The sequence below is a fragment of the Bidens hawaiensis genome, unplaced genomic scaffold (genome assembly GCF_021521415.1).
Source record: "Bidens hawaiensis isolate Kalapana, Puna unplaced genomic scaffold, B.hawaiensis_p1.1 tig00004020_1, whole genome shotgun sequence".
In the NCBI taxonomy this organism is placed as follows: Eukaryota; Viridiplantae; Streptophyta; class Magnoliopsida; order Asterales; family Asteraceae; genus Bidens; species Bidens hawaiensis.
Window position 1 is genome coordinate 2,055,251 of NW_027491236.1, and position 16,198 is coordinate 2,071,448.

The 16,198-nt window shown below is 33.8% G+C and overlaps 2 protein-coding genes across 2 annotated transcripts; one reads left to right on the forward strand and one right to left on the reverse strand.

Moving 5' to 3' along the window:
- The first annotated feature begins 957 nt into the window (after positions 1–957).
- Positions 958–7,998, forward strand: LOC143625198 (twinkle homolog protein, chloroplastic/mitochondrial-like). Its single transcript, XM_077095625.1, has 20 exons — positions 958–986; positions 1,744–1,886; positions 2,006–2,061; positions 2,169–2,223; positions 2,302–2,412; positions 2,500–2,583; positions 2,772–2,852; positions 2,939–3,004; positions 3,092–3,208; positions 3,350–3,397; positions 3,502–3,587; positions 3,659–3,902; positions 4,214–4,345; positions 4,475–4,536; positions 5,315–5,398; positions 6,190–6,321; positions 6,419–6,515; positions 7,267–7,401; positions 7,534–7,601; positions 7,792–7,998. The coding sequence occupies exons 2-20, from the start codon at positions 1,803–1,805 to the stop codon at positions 7,820–7,822; spliced, it is 1,773 nt and encodes a 590-aa protein (XP_076951740.1). The 5' UTR covers positions 958–986; positions 1,744–1,802; the 3' UTR covers positions 7,823–7,998.
- Positions 7,999–8,142: 144 nt separating this feature from the next.
- Positions 8,143–9,340, reverse strand: LOC143625151 (prefoldin subunit 6-like). The gene is made up of 5 exons (XM_077095588.1): positions 9,246–9,340; positions 9,097–9,167; positions 8,807–8,931; positions 8,619–8,679; positions 8,143–8,239 (listed from the first exon to the last, which is right to left on the reverse strand). The coding sequence occupies exons 1-5, from the start codon at positions 9,331–9,333 to the stop codon at positions 8,183–8,185; spliced, it is 402 nt and encodes a 133-aa protein (XP_076951703.1). The 5' UTR covers positions 9,334–9,340; the 3' UTR covers positions 8,143–8,182.
- Between the last annotated feature and the right edge of the window lie 6,858 nt (positions 9,341–16,198).

Below are 16,198 nucleotides of genomic sequence, written 5' to 3' on the forward strand. Positions count from 1 at the left end.
AATATTACATTATTATAATTAATTTTACTCATTTTTGGTTTTTTAATGACTTGCAATGCATAAAGTTTTATAAAGTTCCAAATATACTGTTGAGACTTACTTGCTTTTATCAACGTGTTGGCATAAAGTTTACTTAAAACGAGATTGATCAAATTTTATTAAACATTTATTGAACATTTCGATATCAATTTGACACTCGGTTTTGAGTAAAATTTATGACAATATGGAGAAAAAATAAACACGTCTCAAAGACATATTTAAAATTATATATAATTTATATGTTATGGAGTACCCGGCGTTACTTAGATGACCATTCAAAAAAAATAATAAAAGAAATGACAAATATGTATTAAATTAATTATAATAATGTAATATTAAAAAAAAAACAATTAATAGGCCAAACATGTCGTGAAAGGCACATTAGATGTTAATATGTAGTGAAAGACTTGTTAGAGGCTAACATGTCGTGAAATACGAACGTTGAAGGCTAACAGGTTGTGAAAGACACATTTTGGGGCCAAAAAAGTCGTGAAAGACGCGTAGAGGCCTAACACATCGTCAAAGATGACATTTCTGAAAACATTTATTTTACATGTGGTGTTCGAGTCAAACCTTTCAACCCGCAAACCCGATTCAAACCCCTTAATAAAACACATGCCTATTTTTGTGTGTTCCAAGTAGCAACCAATGAGGTTGGCGCCCGGTTGATGTCTTATCATCGTCCCCCAAAACCCTTCAACCTCTTTACCGCCATTGAAGAAACCTCAACACCCGCCTACTAAATTACAGTAACCACTTTACTTCCATCATGCACTCTTCCAGTCACTTTCTTCACTTCAAATCCACACCCACTTCATATAATCACAAATCCAACTTATACCCATCAAACAATTTCATTTCAACTTCATTCCCCAAATTATTTTTATTATCATTATCTTTTAAAACCACCCAGGTGGCTTCTACCCGTGCCAGAATCCCCAGACCAGGTGAATTTATCACTTACTAACCCTGCTTTTATCTTTTATTATTTCATTCAACTATTCATATGTTATAGGGGTGGCAAATGGGTTGGGTTGGGTCGAAATGGGTTAGGGTTGGAACGGGTCAACTAAAAAAAGGGTTGTTTTGGTTCGGGTCGGAACGGGTTAGGGTCAACAGGTTCGGGTCAGAACGGGTCCGAGTCGAAATGGGTCAAAGCCAGAACGGGTCAAAACGGGTTTCGGATCGTTGTTTTTAGAACGAGGACAACGAAGGAAACGCTTTAGTTTTTTTTTATAGTTTTCGTTTTTAATTTATATTATGTTATCATTGCCAAAAAATACCTGGACATAAATTTGTTATCTTTTTGTTGTTTCTTTGCTCTTGGAATCATTTTCTCATCTAAAAAGTAAATGATTACTAGAAATACGAGTTTAATGATTTCAATGTAGATTCAAGTAAGATGCAGAATTACTAATCCTTGAGTGGAAACTGGATACTAATTCTGACATTTGAGATATGTGATTTTTAGAATATTTTACTCATAGCCTGTTCGGTTTGATCTTGGTTCAACCGTCTTTTTAACACCCCTAAAGTTTACTGCTGATGTTTAGTACTTCTCTTGGTTTCTGTTTATGCATTATGATACATCACACTTCAGGTAACATGCTTTACGCTGCATGATACAATTGGTTCTGTATTGACTATTGAACATCTTTGTCGCTCGTTAAACCAACGTTGTTATCGTTTTGTCTTCTGTTACAGTTTCTGAAGTATATTTGGAGAAGCCTGATGATAAAATAGATGATAATGCACAATTAAAGATGCTTGGACTGAAATTAAAGGAAATTGGAATCGACTCTGGATCTTGCCGGCCTGGCCAGACATATGACTTGCATTGCCCCATGGTATGCATAGATATTTCATATAAATTCATATATAATCCCTAATAGCTACCTTCTTTCTTATCGTATTATCAAGATTATAAAGTTGAATAGAATATAAAGTCTGTATACACTTTTATTAGTGCAACGGTGGTGACTCGAAAGAGAAGAAACTCACTCTCTTCATTGCTGATGACGGGTAGGCTGCCTCATATTCTTGCCACTACATTATTATTATTATTATTATTATTATTTATATTTCATATCTATTTTTCTGTTTTTTTAACTATATTTAAAATGTTGTAGCAATGCTGAGTGGATTTGTCTTCGAGCTAAGTGTCGGTGGAAAGGCAATACACGGGTAAAGATTTATTATTTTTCATTTTATTACTATTTGTTTCTATTTTGAGTGATCATTAATGGTCTAATGGTGTTACAGGGCTCTGCAGGTGTTGAGTCAAGTTACAACAGTATGAATAAACTCACTAAAGTGAAAAAAGTAAAAGAATTTACAGAGCGTGAGTTAAAGTTAGAACCTTTGTGCCACGATGTAATAATCTCTAATTTTCTATCTTATTTGCTTATCTCGTGTAGAGGGTGTTCGAATGTTTAATATGATTATATTTATGTGATTCAGTTATGTGAATATTTTGCTGAAAGAATGATATCTAAAGAGACGTTACTAAGAAACTCTGTCATGCAAAGGCGATATGAAAACCAGGTACTAAATATAAAGTTGTAAATTTCTATTGTCACTTTTTAAAAATGTAGGTAACAATTTCAACTCGTCTACTTACTAACGGGTCAATTGTGTTTAGTATGTGTGCACACTTTTAATCTTATTGTTATCACTTATGCTGACTTGTCGGTAAGTTTGACCATGCTGACTTTTTTTACATGCGTTGGTAGGTTGTTATTGCGTTTACTTACAGACGAAAGGGTGAAGTTGTTGGTTGCAAGTACCGGGATCTTGCGAAGCACTTCTGGCAGGTTTTCTTTCTCTTCCACATCTATGTTTGTATGATTAAAGATGTATTTTTGTAAAAGCTTATGATGTTTTCACTTTTAATATGCAGGAAAGTGATGCTCAGAAAATACTATATGGAATCGATGATATAGAAGGAGCACGTGATGTCATCATTGTAATATACTCATTTTGTGTTTTTTCTTCGTTCTTTTATTTGTTTGTCTTTTTTAATATGTGTTTTAATTTTCATTTTCTATAACAGGTTGAGGGCGAAATGGACAAACTTGCAATGGAAGAAGCAGGTTTTAGGAACTGTGTGAGTGTCCCCGATGGTGCTCCTCAAAAAGTTTCATCTAAAGATTTACCATCTCAAGAAGAGGTTTTAGTTTAATTCAACTTTAATGTATTTCCTTTTTGTTGGATATATTGTCATGCCACCAAGCGTTTCACGACTTATAACATAAAAGTTTTTGTAAATATTAGGATTATTGTTTTAACATTGTATAATTTATGTACACAGGACATAAAATACCAATATTTATGGAACTGCAAGGAGTATTTGGAAAAGGTATGTTCAGCCACTTTTTAATTTTAGCTTCACTTCATTTCATATTATAGAATATTGGTGTACTATACAGTTTTAAGGCCAACGTTATTTTTAATATGTTGCAGGCGTCTCGAATAATACTTGCCACCGATGGTGACGGACCTGGTCAAGCCTTAGCCGAAGAGCTAGCACGCCGCCTCGGAAGAGAAAGGTTGAGTTTAATGACTTTTTACAAATTACAAATATATCCCTCGAGTTTTAATATGGTGATTATTTAAACAGATGCTGGCGAGTCACGTGGCCACGTAAAAACGACAAGGAGCGTTTTAAAGATGCTAATGAGGTTCTAATGTTTATGGGTCCTGCTGTATTGAGGGGAGTTATTGAGTCTGCTGATCTGTACCCTATCAAAGGTTTATTTACCTTCAAAAATTACCTCGGTGAAATTGATGCATATTACCATCAAACCCTTGGTACCGAGATTGGAATTTCAACCGGGTGGAAAGCTATGGATGATTTATATAATGTATGCATACTTATTCTTCAAAAAGTTTAAAACTTGCTATAACGGACGGGTGGGTTTATTCGACCACATATTATCATTAGGGTTTATTAGTATCGAGCCCACTGGCCCAATTTTCATCTCTATATGTTGTAATCTCCTATTGAATGAAATGCATTTCAGTCTTTCATAATCTTACAGGGTTGTGGGTAAACAGGTCAAAACTGGTAATTCTTCGTTATGGGTGAAATTGCTACCTAATTAACTGCCATGCCTGTTTGTTCAGTTAGATGTTATCATCTTGTAATGATGAGTGTGATGTTGCGTGTACCCAGGTTGTTCCAGGAGAGTTGACTGTAGTCACTGGAGTCCCAAATTCAGGAAAAAGCGAGTGGATTGATGCATTGCTATGTAACCTTAATCAAAGTAACGGCTGGAAATTTGCGCTTTGCTCTATGGAGAACAAGGCATGCTTATTCTTCAAATTTTAAACACAACTTTTCATTATCAGTATCTTATTTGTGTTTTCTAAAAATACTAGTGATAATACATATACATCACTGATGGATGGTGATTATATTTTTTCTTGCATTTAGGTCAGAGAGCATGCGAGAAAACTTCTTGAAAAGCGCATAAAGAAACCATTTTTTGATGTGAGGTTAGCCCAGTTTTTAATGTTGTATGATCAAAGCACTGTTCTATAGGGGTGTGCATGAAACCGAAATAACCAACCCTGCCATAATGGAATAACTGACATAACCGAACGCAATCCAAAACAGATGGTTTGGTTTTATGTTTTTTGAAAAATCGAATATCTTGTTCGGTTTCGGTTTGAAATGTACCAGAAAGCTGAACCGAAAAAACAAAAAAAAAACCGACTTCTATTATTAAATTTGTGGATTATAGTTTTCATTTATTGATGTTTAGTAATTTATAGAAAAATAATAAATTGTTAGCCCAAAAATTTTAGGCTCAAATGTGTAATAATCAATTAATCATTAATTAACTTAAAAAAGGCTCAAAGTTTGAGGTCTAAATTCATTTGGGCCTGAATTTTTCCGGCCCAAAAACATAAGCTGAAATGGCCCAATTTATTATTTCGGCTCCTACGGCCCAACACTTCGTTTGGATTGGTTTTGCTATTCAAAAGGGGGTTGCGGCGCAGCTTGTTGCTCGTTTGCCTGCCACTTTATTGTAATTTTTTTGATTTTAATGAGAAATAGCCTATATAATTGTGAAAACCGAAAATGAACGATTTTCAAAAACCCAAAAACCGAATTTTCGGCTTTTGGTTTGGTTTGAGCCTAAAATCAATACACGCACACTGCTACCATCTAAATCTCCCCTTAATTTTAATAACTTTTATATTAATATTTGAGCTTCTAAATGTCTTACATGACCAAAAAGACCTTATGTATTGCTATTTTTCATCCTAGGTATGGGCAATCTGTTGAAAGAATGAGTAAGGAGGAATTTGAAGATGGAAAGAAATGGTTGAGTGATACTTTTCATCTCATACGGTGAGTTCCACAAATTATCAGGGGTGTAAATGAGCCGAGCTCGAACTTGGCTCATTTTGAGCTCTATGCCTAAAGCTCGATTTTGGCTCGTTAATTAGGCGAACCGAACAAACACGAACATGACATGTTTGTGCTCATTTAACTTTATGCAAACAAGCAATCGAACAAGGACAGTTTAACGAACGGGGTTTTCTTGTTCATGTTTGTTCGTGAAGAAAATGAACATGCTCGTGTTCATTTATGTTGGTCCGTTGATAGTATAAACGAATGGTTGACAAACATAAATGATCATAGACGGATGGGCATAATTAAATAAGGATGAACAAAGATAGTTGGACATAATACGCGAACACTGATTTAAGTAAATGTGAGCATCAATCTATTGGGCCTTAAAAATAACAAAGACGGACTAAATTGAATGAAATATAAACGAAGAAATGTAAACAGACATAACTCATAAGCGAACAAAATTAATGAACATAAACGAATTTAAATGAACGAATGAGACATGTGTTCATGCTCATTCGTTTAACAAAATGAACAAAAAGTTTTGTTTATGCTCATTCGCTTATTAGATAAACAAAACTTCTAGCCGAACAGTTCACGAACAGTTCACAGAACGTCGGTTCAGGTTTTTTATTGAGCTTGTTAAGCTTGGCTCGTTTAGATTTTTAACAAGCCGATCTCAAGTAGCTCACGAGCGGCTCAACTCTTTTACACCCCTACTAACCTTACAATATAATTTACAACATGAGTTTTTTTATGCTAAACGTTTAAGGGAATGAAAATAGGTGTGAAAACGATTGCCTACCCAGCATCAATTGGGTGCTCGGGCTTGCCAAAGCTGCAGTCCTTAGGCACGGTGTGAACGGGCTCGTGATTGACCCGTACAATGAGCTCGATCACCAGCGACCTCCCAACCAGTGAGTATAGATCACACTTCACATAAATCTCTTTTTCAATACACTTATATTATTATTATTATTAGTATTATTATTATGACATATTTTTTTGTAACAGGACTGAGACAGAGTATGTAAGTCAAATGTTGACCAGCATCAAGAGATTTGCCCAACACCATTCATGTCACGTTTGGTTTGTCGCCCACCCTAAACAGGTTAGCATCATGGTGAATCTTTTCGGAACAATATTAAAGTTGCAAATCTTGACCCATTTAATAAATGGGTTGACTTTGACTTTAGAGGGTCAAATGGGTAAACTTCAGTTAATTATTTAAGGGAAAAAACTTCACCCAATAGTAACAAGTGTTCCACTAAAGTCACTCAAAAGTTTATTTGTTCTTAATGTTTTTATAAATGTTTTAAGTTTTTTAAATAAGTTAGGCAAATGAAACATGTATGAAACTTGGTTACTAATAAGTGAATCTTTTTCCAATTAACTTAAACGTAGGATGTAATAGTCAGATTGAAAAAAAAAATCAGTTAATAGTAACCAAGACTAACATATGCTTCACTTGCTTCACTTCATTTTAAACTTTTTTGACATTTATAGAAAAAGTACGTAGGATTGGAACACCTAATGGAAGTTGAGTGACTCTAGATGAACACAAATATTTTAAGCGATTTTAGTGAGACACTTGAGAAACTTGGTTATAAGTTACAATGGAAACAGGTTGAAAAGGTCAAAAGTCACCCATAACATAAAACCATGTAAATCCTTTTATTTCAACAATTAGATCATCATTATAATAATATAGTTTTTCCATCAAGATTTGGCTCGTAAGTTATTTATATAACTCAAGTGAAGGCAAAGGTGATTGCTGGAACTTGTATTGCTTGAGACCCGACTCATTTTAACCCATACCAAAATAACCGACATTGATCTAATTTTTAAGATTTGTTCAACAGCTGCAACACTGGACCGGGAAGCCTCCTAATTTATATGACATTAGTGGAAGTGCACATTTCATAAACAAATGTGATAATGGAATTGTTATTCATAGAAATAGAGATCCGGAAGAAGGTGCACTGGACCTAGTGCAGGTATTTGAATGTTTGATAAGTTTTGATATATTATGAAATTGTTACTAATTGCAAACACACCCTTAAATCTTTCTAGGCATGTCTCGGTCTTACCCTCTTCTTTATTTTATTATTTTTTTAATATTTGTCTAGATTTGTGTGCGGAAGGTACGAAATAAAGTATCGGGAACAATAGGCGATGCATTCTTGCAATATAATAGGTTTGTTGCTTTCAACTTTTTAAATTTTTTACATCTGATCCAAGTTGATGGTTTTCATTAAAACAGTAACTTGAAAGTGTAACACCTTTGAAGAAAATGTGGTCATGTTTTTCGATTAAAAGATGATTAGTGCTTTAAATACAAGACGTGCATGCTTTAATGGTTATATTTTGGATATTTACCGGTGCAGAGTAACTGGTGAATATATGGACATCCAGTAGCCACAGGACAGGCACGTGGCTCTTTTAATTCATCCTTTATGTTTTGTATGATATTTGAACTATGTATGGCGGAATTGAAGAAATTTCATTAAAATGGAAGTTTTGATTGTAAATTTATTCGCAACTATGACATTTTTGTAAGTTTAGAGTGGATATATGAAATGACACGTGAATTGATTGACAAATAGAAAATCTAAGCCCAAATCAGCCAATTTTCTGATACAAGTGTTGAAATTGCCACCTCGGGTAAGTTTAAATCACAATTCCAAATATACTTAACCGAATTTTACAGGGATGGAATAATAATTTGAATAAAGGGCAAAACAACTGCAACTAAAAGCACACTTCTCACAATACAAATTAAGCCTTTTCTTTTCCAGCCTGAAGAGATTGAATCCTTTGTTGTAACTTGAATATCTGGAAGAAGATAAACAATTGATAATTAGATGCTTATTGTCAAATATAAATCATAAACGTCAACACACATGAAATCTGGATTAATCAATTTTAAGGATCATGAGATCATAATGGTAAATATGCAACTTAGATGTCATTATACTGCTTCGAGTGTTAAAGATTACCATGCTATTAAAGAAAAGCAAAATAAGCCCTTCATTTTCTTGAAGTAATACACACAATTTCATTTGTTACGTTTTTTTATGTGTTTAAACACTAACATGATTCGCTTATAGACTCCATAGTCGCATAAACGAGACCACAGATATCATAACATGTTAATAAAGACTTCCACATACAATATATCATTACAAGAACAGAGAAAAAGTAAGTAACAAACCGCCTCTTTCTTGCTATTTTGCTTTTCCTCCAAATCCTGAAGAGTCGAATCAAGACGCTTCCTGTTGATTAAAATCAGATACACCGTTAATCAGTTACTCCCTCCAATGCAGTGAGAACAATAACTAATAAAAGCTCAAAAAGACACATAATGAAAAAACGAATCACTAGTTCATAAAGTAGACATACAATTCAGCTGAAATATATTCGATTCTCTTCCGAACATTCGCATTTGCTTCCGCTAGATCTTGCTTCACGAGCACCGGTCCTATTAACTTGTAGACATTTGCATCATCCTTCAACAAGTCCAACTCCTTCACAAACACAATAAAACAAGAGAACAGTTAACCTTAAATACAGCTGATTATCGATTACAGATTATGATAAACCAAATTAGGAATAAACCCTAAAAATTGGAGCTTTAGCTATAATTGCTTCAAGAAATGATGAAAAAAAGAAAAACCCTTGAAGTACAGTACCTTAAGAACTAGTTCGTTTTCACCAAGCTGGATGGTGTACTTCTTTCTCACTTGATGGTTCTTCGATATGTCTGTAACAAATCAAATCAAAATATTATGAAACAAATATTAAAAACATAAAGATGAAGAAGACAAAGACAAATACTTGCCCTTTTGGATTTTGCTGAGATCATTGGCTTTGGCCTCCAAATCTTTCTGTAATTCTCGAGCCGCAGTTGATGATGAAAAAGAAGCCATTTGATTTGATTTGTGAGCCGTCACCGTGCTGCTGGGTTTTTAGGGCTAAAAGATCAAAATGTCAACTACCAACGTAAAAACATAATTTTTTACTAACAGTCAAACCTTCTTACAAAAAAACACTTATTTTTTCTACAACATCAAACCTTATCATATCTGAATGGAAAGAATGTGACAAACCAACTCCACATTGTTTTTAATCGGTCACAAGGGAGTTTGTGGATTCGGACCACCTGTCTTCCTCAACGTAGGCACCGTTGAAGGGGGCGCTAGTGTTCAAATTAATATAACTAGCTGCTTATCTGGATTGTTTTCCTGGGAATGAGACACTAGTGAGGACCTTAAGGGTCACCTAACTCGCATTTGCGTTGGCGTTATGAGAAGCTTTGACTGCGCACTTTGTATTGCCATGAGCCGCCTTTGTATATTTTAAGGTCGGCTTCGATTGCTACTAGTGGTGGTATGAAATGACAATTTCAATTGATCACTTAAATCAATTTCTTAAATATACTTGCAAAACTTGTTTTAAGTCGTTGGCTGGATCAAGGCTTTTTGTTACTACTTCTAACTCGTCTAAGAGCATTCACAAATGGTGCCCACATCCCTTATCTCATGCTCAAATTATAAGGAAAATATGTAACTTTTTACCTTATATACTGGGGTCCCCATCCCAATACTTCGTACCTCAGATTATATGGAACACTAAAGTAAAACCTCATATTTTGACATTCACTATTCATCCATGGCTGTGAGTTGAAATGCTTATTATATATATTAAAAATCAAATGGTAAACACACAAATAATACTATTCATTCTACAGTAACAAAATAAGCTACTTAAATTTAAACATGTGTACAAGGTAGTTAGCTATGATTCACATGAGCCTTTGTAACTAAATTCATTATGTGGTGCATACTTAGCATTATAATATTATTTTATTATTTATGTTTTAATTAATTTTTAGTCACATACTTGCATGTCAATGAATATTATTATTCGATCAATCTATCTTATATATTTATTTATGCGCTTTAATATAAATTTTATTTATAATCATGCTGTTATAACACGTGAACAAACTTTATTAACTTTATATTTAATTAATGTCCCCATTGTAACATACGTGTTTACATGTATCAATGCTCCTGCCGCAGTGCGCATACCTTATCAAACGGACAAACTTTATTAACCTTATGTTTTATTAATGTCCCCATTGTGACGTGTGACTTGACGTGTATCAACACTTGCTCTCAGCGTAATGTGCGGGAACGCTTACTAGAAAAATTATTTTATTTTATGTTTTATTAACGTCCACATCAGGACACACGGCTTTATTTGCACGCCGTAGCGCGCGGGGAAGTTTACTAGTTATTTAATTGATTATGAATATATATTGGGAATCAGATGTGAAAGATTTTTGAAAAGTGAACATATTTTATGGATACATGTATATTTTGGTTAAATTATATAGATGGAGATACATTGTGAATGCTTTTACAATGACATATCTGTATATAATTTAACTAAAATACACATTTATTTTTAAAATTTGTTCACTTTTAATCTTTTATTATAATACCACTTCACATTTGATTCCCATATACATTCATAATCCATTAAACAATATATCTTCCACTCAAAAAGATATTGGATTAATAATGAATAGTAAAACTAAATACACGGTTTACTTCAGTTTTTCCAATTTAGAGTATGCGGTATGGAAACTTCAATACATGAGTTAAAATAAGCAAAATCTTACATTTTCCCTATAATTTAGATATGGGATGAAGACATGGACTGCATTGTGAATGCTCATATACACCATCCTCTTGCAATGCTTCACTACTTTCAAAGTTAACTCCAAGTAATAAGTATTATCGGATAACTTAAGAAGATTTACTTGATATGGTTTTAAAGTTGCAACAAAGCATGCTTTGTGTGAAGTACTTATAAAATAGGGTGGTGATAACATTTATAACAGCTTTTTCTTTGTCCCTTTAGTAATAGTTGGATTTGGATTTTCCAAAATAATGGATATAATATTAAAGTTGCATAGATGTTTTTGAATGGATATAACTTTTTTTCATGTGTCATGTGTAGGGACAATCGTTTGGGTGAAGCTTCTTCATGAAATGTAAAAAGATTCTAAGTAGGTTCATAAACATGGCACGATGGTCTCATATATGTACTCACAAAGAACTTTTCGAGTAATATATATTCAGATAATTAGATAACTTCTTGTGTGTCATCATTCCCAGTCAATGTTTAAGCATTGCGCATTGCCAATCTTGATATTTAGGGATTTCTTCGAACGTTGATGTGTTAACATGACTCGCATGCGAAATTTCTTAACAATAAAACTCTTGCCATCAAATTTCTCAATATGAAAATTGGTGGCCATTTTGAAAATGACACTTTGATACTACTTGTAGAGTTATAGATGATACACAATATACATGAAAGCAACTGCAAGAATAATCTAAGTAAAATAATTGACCAAGACACAATAACGAGAAAGAAAAGCTCCACACAAATCGGGTTTTAAAAATAGGATTTTAAAATTTAAGTAAAAAGCTCCACACACATCGGGTTTTAAAAATAGGTTTTCACATACAACTAAACCATACAAGAAAGACAAGTGTACATATTGTTTGTAATAAAGATGATGGTAAGAACCGAGTGTCAATCCATGGATACAGTGATTTTCTAATACTAAATCTTTGTAAACGATAAACCGAACAAAGAAATATTGATTTGATATCTAACTAACTAAGCGAGCATACAATGAAAATAAGCAAGTAAAAACAATGAACAATCAATCCAAATAAACTACCTAGACAAGAATTCACTCTACTAGCATGACAATATAGCAATGAAATGGCAAAATATCAAGAATCTAAAAATAAATTCTAGATTCCAAAACCCAGACCGGTTAAAATTTTCTTTTGGTTAAGTATTCGGATCTTCGTTATTAAACAAAAAAAATGATAAATTATTAATTACATTATTTGATCATTCTTACATTTAGTTTTAGTAGCGCGCCATTCGTATTTATTGCATTCGCTAAACGAAAATTAAAACTATCAAGAATGTGCATAAACCACTCTTATCTAATTTTGTTCTTAATATGACTAACTGAGCTAATGTAAGGGGCTAGAATTGCAATTTTTTTAACCGAAAGGTGTTTTCTCGTTAAAATAAAATAAACGATTACAATAACGTGGCAGACAAACGGGCAATAAGCTGTGTTGCAACCCCCCTTTTGAATCCTACTAAAGACGAAGCTTTGGGATTTAGGAGTCGAAAAAGTATCATGCATGACACACTAAACCCTGCTCAGAAAATTCATAGCCCCCAGGGCCAGAAAACCGAATGTATCAAAAGCAAATGATAGAAACACATGTTGATTCTCTAAACAAGTTTTCTTGTGTTTAACAACTTTGCCTGATTCGGCATTCAATGCAGCATGACCCGCAATAAACCCATGGTCACTGAGCCGAACAAGAGGAGACACTCCTGTAAGGTCCACACAAGCGTGTTTCCCCCTGCCCACCCAAGCAGAAGAATATATTTAATATTAAACTAACATTTTATTGTTTTAAAAATCAAAAAGTAATTTGTAATAATATTTAAGTTATTTACGTTTTTAATTCAACTTTATAAAAAAAGCTTATTTTTTTAGAATCAATCTCGTTTAAACTCGGCCCGATTCAATATTTTAGTGAGCCAATAGCAAATAGCTCACAAGCGACTTGGCTCGTTTACACCGTCAATTCTAATTATTCATGGTATGTAGAGATGCCAGTTACAACCCATTTACTTATATATGGATTGGTTTTATCTCCGTCAAGTTAAATGCATGTAAAGAGAGGAAAAAAGATAAATAAAACTGGTTAAAAGGTCATAAGTCATCTAGAGAAGGCTTCGAATGCGCAAACCATGTATATAAAATATAACAAATAAAGTTTACCTCCAACACAATTAGATCCTTCTTTTGACCACATATAAAGTCAAAGTTTATATTTTGAAAATTTTCAACAAAATTCAGGTCTTAAACAACTGTGTGACAATAGTTTTGTATCATAGAAATTATCGATTAAGACATGATTCTAATTCAATGGTACTTAAGTCACGATAGTTTTGAACAAGTGTGTGACACAAACACCTTAGCGTCACGCTTTATTTAACCGAAACACAAAACACAAAATTTCTAGATCACATCTGGCCACAATTAACAATGACACGTTGCTAATAGGAGAGTTCTATTGCTCAAAGTTTCCATTAACACGTATCCACCCACTTTAATCATAACTCCTTTGTCTATCGTCTCAAACTTACAACTTGTGGATCCAAAGGGAGGTCAAAACTGTTGGAAGACCCCATTAGTTCTAGGATCATAATTAGCAAACATCTCCATTTCAATACGCGCAAGGCGTGTGCCACTAATTTTTACATCGAAAATCATATAGGGTTTTCAGGATGCGGATCCCTTTGTTCTGCAAATTGTAAGAGTCGCTCAAGTTTTTAGTTTTACAACCGTTTCAATCTTTAGCTTTGGTTCTTCACCGGGGAGGTAATCGATAACCCCCCACGATAAACTGTTGTCACAGGAAAAGCTTCAACCTAGAAACAAAGCAGGAGTCAAAATAAGAAATATTCACCTTCATATGATTAAAAAACAGATCATACACATTGAACTGCTGAGTAAATCACTGCATCGCTGCTTGCTAGAAAATATAGCGGATAATTAAAAAACCAACTTCCCGGAGGAAGCGTCATCTTCGCTTTCAAACATTTCACAAGGCAAATTCGATGATCTTCTAAAAGGGGATGTTTGATGACAACAAACATGTTTTTGATTTCTTTGATACTTTCAAAGTCATTAAAACCCTTTAACTTATTGATAGAACCCTTCCAAACGCAACTGATACAAATTACAAAAGTTAGAACAAATAAAATGAAAAAAAACAAAAAACAAATGAAAAGTAGTAAACAAGACAAACCTAGTCGTGCATAAGCGGACTTCTTTCACTTCAAGAAGTTTGGTGAAACCAGCACGGATGCGCAGTGTAATACAGCCCACGCAATAAAAGGGTAAGTCTTGATCATGAGAATTACAGAAAGATTTGGATGCCAGAGCCAATGATCTCAGCAAGACTTACCCGTATGCGCCGTCACTCACCTGTCTGGGTTGTTGCTCAAGGAAATAGGTTTGATTGGTTTTTTCTTTTTTTTTTTTAAATAAGAGTGTTTTCTAATCAAAATTACGTTTTGATTGGTTTTGCGTGTAAGGTTACACGGTTAACAACATCGTATTCACTTTTACCTTATAAAATAGGCTTAGATGCGTTTATTAGTTTTATTTAAACATTAAAAATACATATTTTTTCATAAAAACATATAATTTTTTTTATAAAGTTTTTAGGCCTAGCGGGGTGTCCGGCCAGTATCGGTCGACCACCCCGCCCTCCTTGAGAGCCGACCTTGCTTATAACCAATTCATCATCGACATATACTAATCGAAAGTTCGAAACCCTAACTGCAAATATTTACCGATAAAATTTCACAGCATGCAGATACGAAAACCAGAAGCAAATACATAGATGATATGTCGATAAAACCTATGATACATACAGTTTGTATAATACTTGTATATAGTAGCAAAAGCCAAGGTAAAGACAAAAAGTACTTTTGTTGAATTAGCTTAATTCAATTGTAGGTTTGAAGTCCGGAAAAAGAGAGAGAAAGGAGCGGACGTGAAGGCGTTTTCATCCGAAAATTTAAGTCCGCCCTCCAACCTTTTCATCCATGCTTCGTCACCAATGGAACCTATGAGATGATTGTCTAGTCAAGTATACACGAACTATCAAATTTGAATACTATCTTCTTAAAATTTATAAACAACAAAACCAAGAGTTAAAATACATGTTGGAGTTGAATTCCATTAAATGTATAAATGTTTAAATCATCATAACTGGTTTAAGATTTGTCACTTATATGTAATGAAAGTGATGCAAAAAAGTATGGGTTACAGAAACTACGCGATGCTCTTTAACAATGGCTTGATTGTCTTTCGCTCATCATTTGGGAAGAGAGAGAACAATTAGTTCTTGAAAAATTATCTATTGATTTTCTAAAGGTTTATATCTTTTCATTTACTTTTGCCAATCAATTTCATTTTGTTAGTGGCCGGTTTTGGGTAATTGCATCTTAATCTGGTCTAATTTAGTGGCCAAAGATATTGATGTTTTGTCTACCCTATACCCTTTGTGTAATGACGGAACGAAAGAATCTGCAGCATCTGCTATCATATGTTTGGTGATTGTAACGCGGTAAACATTTGGGTTTTGATTGAAAGATGGCTTGATGTAAAATTACCTATTTTAAGATTTGCTTCAGACTTGATGGATTGGATTAATAATTCTTCATTAAGTGTGGCTAAGAAAGTTGTAGGTAAATTATATATGTCTTGGTGGGCTTTTTGGGAGCTTTGGAATGATTTGGTATTCTTGAAGAGTTGGCCAAAAAAACTCATGGTTGTTTGATGACGTTATATATTTTTCTTTTTATTGGTTATCGAGAAGGAAAAATAAGTGTAAGTTATCTTAGACAGAGTGGATGAAAAATCCCAAGCTTTAATGTAGTCTTTTTTTTCTTTGCCCGTCTAACTTCTTGCTGGTCGATGCTTTATAAAATTCCGCCCTTCAAATTTTTTTTTTCATTTTGTTGGTGAAGTGTCGTTGTAGTGTAGGGATACCGTACCGGGACCAGAAGTATGACTACCGAAATTCTGAAAAAGTTGGTACCTAATACCGTACACGGTACCAAAATATCGATATCGGATTTCTGGAAAAGTTGGTATCG